Source organism: Castanea sativa, chromosome 6, assembly GCF_040712315.1.
Source record: "Castanea sativa cultivar Marrone di Chiusa Pesio chromosome 6, ASM4071231v1".
Classification (NCBI taxonomy): domain Eukaryota; kingdom Viridiplantae; phylum Streptophyta; class Magnoliopsida; order Fagales; family Fagaceae; genus Castanea; species Castanea sativa.
In genome coordinates, this window is record NC_134018.1 from 38,634,934 (window position 1) to 38,640,981 (window position 6,048).

The 6,048-nt window shown below is 34.5% G+C and overlaps 1 protein-coding gene across 1 annotated transcript; it reads right to left on the reverse strand.

Moving 5' to 3' along the window:
- Positions 1-1,514: 1,514 nt before the first annotated feature.
- On the reverse strand, positions 1,515-4,475 carry LOC142638434 (zinc finger protein MAGPIE). Its single transcript, XM_075812469.1, has 3 exons — positions 4,120-4,475; positions 3,596-3,992; positions 1,515-2,834 (listed from the first exon to the last, which is right to left on the reverse strand). Exons 1-3 carry the CDS (start codon positions 4,229-4,231, stop codon positions 1,964-1,966), a joined length of 1,380 nt encoding a protein of 459 aa, XP_075668584.1. The 5' UTR covers positions 4,232-4,475; the 3' UTR covers positions 1,515-1,963.
- Positions 4,476-6,048: the final 1,573 nt, after the last annotated feature.

A 6,048-nucleotide genomic window follows, 5' to 3' on the forward strand; every position in this document is an offset into this window, starting at 1 on the left:
ATAGCCGCATTTTTACTATTCCCGGGTATTCTATAATATGTACGAGATAACTAAACAAATTAAAATAATTTAAGCTTCGTAAACATGTACAAGGAGTCAAGAAATATGAACAAAATCCATTATGGGTTGTTCCTAAAAAAAAATCCATTATGGGTCAGATTGCGGTCACCCTAAATAAGCCAGGAGATAAAACCCTTATCCCTTGTTCTCTTTTGTAGGTTTTCGGCAATCCTGAAGGTCCCCATTGTGTTTTTTTTTTTTGACAATGGTTGATGTGGGAAACATAAACACAAGGATAACACGACAAACACTTGATGACAATTATTTTCTTTTCCCAAGACATCTTACCTATACATACATGGTACATGATACATTATATAAATGGGTCATGGCACATCAAGGTTTAGGACTTAAAAACTTCCGAGGTGCTCAAGAGTAGTTTTCATTTTTTCTGAATAATATTTTTCATTAAACAAAAAAAAAAAAAAAGAGGAAGAAAAAGAAGTTACAGAGGTGGGGAAATAAATCCATCTACCTCTTGGAATTATGAAAAAAAAAAAAAAAAACTAAGTTTGAGAGTATGAAATATTTCTCACATAAGTTTTGTAATTCAGTTAATTGATAATTTTGATATTTTCAATAGAGATATATAAAATTTAAATCTTTCATTTTTATTGTAAATATTAAATTATTGAGAAAAAAAAAAAACTGTTGGAGCGATGTTATTATGAGCAACAACATCAACTTGAAGTTGTGCTCAAGAGTTTGTGGTGTGCACAACACTTTCATAACTTGTACTACACACCACTAAACACCCATATTCCATCATGTAACCAAAAGTAAAACAAAGTCAAAGAGACTGGTACAACATGGTTTCTTTTTCTCTTTTTCCTTTTTTTTCTTTTTCTTTTTGATCCTTATTTTGCCTTTTCATTTCTTGATTGGTATGATTCTCATGCAAAGGGCTGATAAAACCTATTGTGGAGGAGAAGAGGGTCACATCAACCGTAAACATATATTCTAAACAGTATAAATTAAAAAAAAAAAAAAAACATGTATTCTAAACGCACAATGAAAATATACCATAAAAAAAAATTTAAAAACTAGTGGGAAAAAAAAAAGAAGAGACCCAAGAAGTGATTTTACAGGTTAGATCCAACAATTAATACATAACATGAATGACCCTCCTCCACATCCCCTAGTTAAATGCTCACAAACTATACCTAATTTTATTGTAGTTAGATGTGACTTGAGATAACTTGGTACTCTTCAATTGAAGAATGCAAGCATGCATATATATATATATATATATATATATATATATATATATATATATATATATATATTTTATGGGAGCAAGTATGCATATTTGAAATCAATTAAAAATGAAAGAGTTGAACAAAAGATAAGATCACATTATGGTGGGGATTACACAAAAATTTTAATTATCTTCTGTCCCATATTTTGCATGTATTATAGCTAATCATGTTATATAGTACAAGTATTCATGGATGGGCGATTGAAAAGCTACAATAGTTTATTTTAAGCAATAGGCTAAAGCCTATATGTACTAGAATCAAGCTTTTGTCACTGGAAATTCTCTTTTAAGTCCAGTTTGACAAGCAACAACCATAACAGATGTGAAACAATGCAATAATGGGTCCAAAAGGGGCTCTTGCTTTTCCCCCACTACTCCACCCCCCTTTAATCAAAATTAAAAGTCACCATATATTCAAAAGGGATCAGCTTTCAGGGTTCAAGAGAATATGCATGGATCTCCCTCCTTCAACTCTTCAATAGTATTCTAAGCAAAAAACTTTTAGCCCCCATCAAGCACTCAATGCCTACCTTTTCCTTCCCTGCAAAGTTACCAATTACTTAATAAATCTCTTTTCCAACTCCAAACTTCACTTTATTATCAACTTTGCTTTCCATTGCAAGCCATGAACTTATTCCCTTATGATCAAATCCAACCATTGATTGATGAAGGGTGGCAAATGGTTTGTACTCCCACACCCAGAAAGTCCCTTGTTTGACCTCCACCACCGCTTTCTTCATTCATCGTGTGCCTGCGTTTTGCAGGGTGTACCTGCAATAGATCACCTGCCGAGTTTTCTACATCATTTCCAATATTAGTACTGAGTATTGGATTTGAAGTACCATACAGTACTCCACACAATTTGTTCCCATCTCGAACTTGGCTATCACTGCACCTCAACCCAAAGCTCCCAAGGAATGATGGGTCAGTTGTGGTTACGCCAATTTGTGCAGCTTTTTGTAATAAAGCCGTGGCCGACATGTTTGCTGAAGGTGTTTGATGAGACTGGTGTTGTGTGCTGTACAAGGAAGGAACACTAAGAAGCTGTGTTCCAGCTTCCTTTGTTAATGGAAGTGAATTGCTTGCAGTTAGCTCTACGGCATTACTCGAAGAGAGCTTATTTCCAAAAACCCAATTTAGCTGATAATCTGATGGTGGAGGATTTGAGCATGAAACTAGTGGATCACCAAATATTGTCCCGCCTGAACTCACTGACCCAAGTTGATGAATCCCATGGAGATTGGTATTCCCTATTGATTCCTGGCCTTGGGATGATCCTTGGCCCATCCATAGGGGTAGTCCTCGTGTAGTTTGATTGATTGCTTCATCATTACTCGAGATTGGCTTGAAAATAGAAGAGAAATGTTGTGCCATGCTAGGCCCTAGTGGAGTCCCAATAAAATGATAGTTGATATTGTTGGCCACTGCGTTGTTCATGTTGGAGGCTGCATTCAGTCTAGCTGTTTCTTCAGCTAAGGCATCGCAGAAGGCCCTATGAGTGATGAAGCTATCTCGCCTGCTCACAAAAAAAAAAAAAAAATTTATACAAAAGATTAATTTAATTTCAAGAATAATGATATAAAAATTAAGAGAGGCATGGATAAAACTTTAGCATAGAATAATCATACAAAATAGAAGAAATGTAATAAATTTGATATGAAGAAAATTGTATTTGGAAATACAGTAAGAACAAATTTGTCTACATTGGTATCGAAATTATTGGAACCACCGACTAATTATTGAGGAGAGAGAAAAAATTACAAAAGCATAACCAGCGGCAGAAGTGACATATATAGTAGGGATGCTTAAGATACTGAATTCCATATGAGAAATTTTATGTAAGAAGATAAATTCATTAGAGGACGAATATCGCTCATATTTGTCTTTCTAACAAGTTCTTTGTCTTCACTAGGGCCCCTTCTCTTTTCCCTCATGTGTCATGTGTGTGTGTCTGTGTATGAGAGAGAGAGAGAGAGAGAGAGAGAGAGAGAGGTTCAGACAAGGATATACAACAACCACAAAAATCACTTTCACGCTTCATTTGCTTTCTTGATTTCCTTCGTTGAAGTTTTTGAGAATACTGATGATGATGATCTATATCTCACACGCACAGACAAAGATATTACAACCACAAGTATTATTTTATTGAACCTTTATTTGCCTCAATTATCTTCCTCAGACTACTGACCCTATTACTACTTTTGCATAAAATTTCAGTCTCAATATATATATAGCACCATAAAATCTACCCAACCAAAAAAAAAAAGCAATAATTACCTTGAAAATACAGTCCCACAGTCACATTTGTACTCTCTAGTGCCACAGGTCTTGGAGTGAGCTTTCCAATCTGACTGCACAGCATATCTCTTTGCGCACTTCTCACACTTCCACTTCTTCTCTCCGTGTTTTCGACAAAAGTGTTTCTTTATACCAGTTAGGTCTCCAAGAGCCCTAGAAGCGTGGTGGTGAACACAACTCTTTTCGGGACACACATAAACACGCTTCCTTATTTCCTTGCTGGTCCTCTGCTTGAGCTTCCACGGAAGGTTATGTCCCCTCCGGTGGAGTTGCAAATTTTGATCTCTTTGGAAACCTTTCCCGCAAATTTCACACAAGAATCTGTTGGTGGCCATGAGGGTCTTTGGCGATAAAGCTATAACTTCAGCTTCAGGATCTGTGTCAAGGAATCAACATTTGATAATCTTTAATTAATCTGAATATACCCAATACCATAAAGAGAGAGAGTGAGAGCGAGAGAGAAAAAGATTGTAAAAGGAAAGTAGATTTAAAGAGAAACTTGCCTGGGTTGCCTGGTTGGTTTCTCTTCTTCTTTGAAGCAGGAGGATTGGATCCGGCAATTGGGTTTTCGACAAAACCATTTGGAAGTGCTTCTTCAGCCATATTTTCTAGCATCCTGAGCTTTTTCTTCTTGGTTTGCTACTCTATCTATGAGTAAACCCAGAATAAAAGTTAAGGACAACAAATTAAGTGAGTAATAATTACTAACTGAATTAAGAGAAAACCCAGAGAGAGTGAGTTGGTTTCCTATGGTCTCAAGTACTCTCAACCCTAACTACACAAGCTGATCATATATGCTAGATTGGATCTCTCTCTCTTTCTTTCTTTCTCTCTCTCAATATAAAATATGTTTGCAGTCATTTTAATTATCTACTTTTTAGGTGGAATAAAATACAATTATGTTGTGGGAGGCGGTGAAAAGTTAAAGTTGGCAGGGACTAAGGGGGTAAGCTAGAGGGGTTGATATGAGCAAAGGTGCATGATGACACATATCATCAGGTCGGGAGAAAAGCTAGTTCCAATGCTTTTCTATTTGGAATGATTATCCCATAATTTGTTTGCTTTTTGTTTTTCCAATTTTCTAATCCACTCTCATCCAATCGCCATTTTTTAATGCCTGTTTGTTTAGTTTAATTTCATGAAGAAACCGTACATGATATTTCAAAGGAAGCTTAGGCCATCCTGTGTAATAGTTGTGTTTCCTATTGAGTAAATAAAATTTCTTTGATTTCACCATCATCTATTGTAGGAAAAAATATATTATGGACCCGTCTCAAGGGGCATAACTCTTACAAGTATATGGATTTCACGCATTATGTTTGTGAGAATCGCATTCTATAAGATGAGAACATAAGATAGTATCGCCTGTAATAAGATATATATTAAACAATACTAACTTGACCAATTACGGCATTCTAGTTTACTTTATTTTATTCTCAAGCTATTTAAAACTCACATTTTTTCCCCTTTTCCACCTTTGGTGAGAGGATCTGAAATATGAAAATTTACAAAGTAATGAGAACGAGTGAAAGTAGTGTTATCTCACACTACTTTATGCGGCTTTGTATACTAATACCCAAGAGACAATATTTCCAAACTCCCTCAAGTTAAAACGAAATTATGTTTTGTATTGAAGCTAGTAAAGATGCATTCACACGAATAAAAAAAAAAAAAAGCATCCACACATGACAATGATACTTAGCATAGTTCAGTCATTTCCACACCTATAATATGTACATGCAATGCCAACGGAAATCTATTTTCAATGATATGAATTATAACCACTATCACTTGAACCTCATATTTCCGTAGTCTCAATACATCCAATAACTCTCACACACAAAAAATTACAAATTATTAACTCACAAATGCGAGTATCTTTCAACCCCCAAAAATCTATCAATTTATTCTTTGAAGAAACTCAATACTTTTCTTTTAAGAGTCTTCTCCTCTCCTCATGTGAAAGGATTAAAGAATAGGGTTTCATTTCAAAAAACAATGAAAAATGCTATTGAATTAACTGAACAAGTAGATATAAAAGGAATTCAAATACAAATTGCAAAAATTTACAAAGTAATGAGAACAAGTGAAAGTAGTTTTATCTCACACTACTTTATGCTGCTTTGTATACTAATACCCAAGAGACAATATTTCCACAAAGAAATGACTTAATTTTACCTCCCCCAAGTTAAAACAAAATTTGTTTTCTATTGAAACTAGTAAAGATGCATACATGAATTATAAAAAAATTATTAAAAAAAAATTCACACATGACAATGATACTTAGCCTCCGTTTGGATACCAATGAAAAATGATAATTTTTTCACTATTCAGATTATTTTTGCTACTATTTATGGGTCCCACTGCACTTTTTGGTACTATTCATGACCCTATTGTATTATTTCAGCTAACTTTTACTTTTTTCTACAATA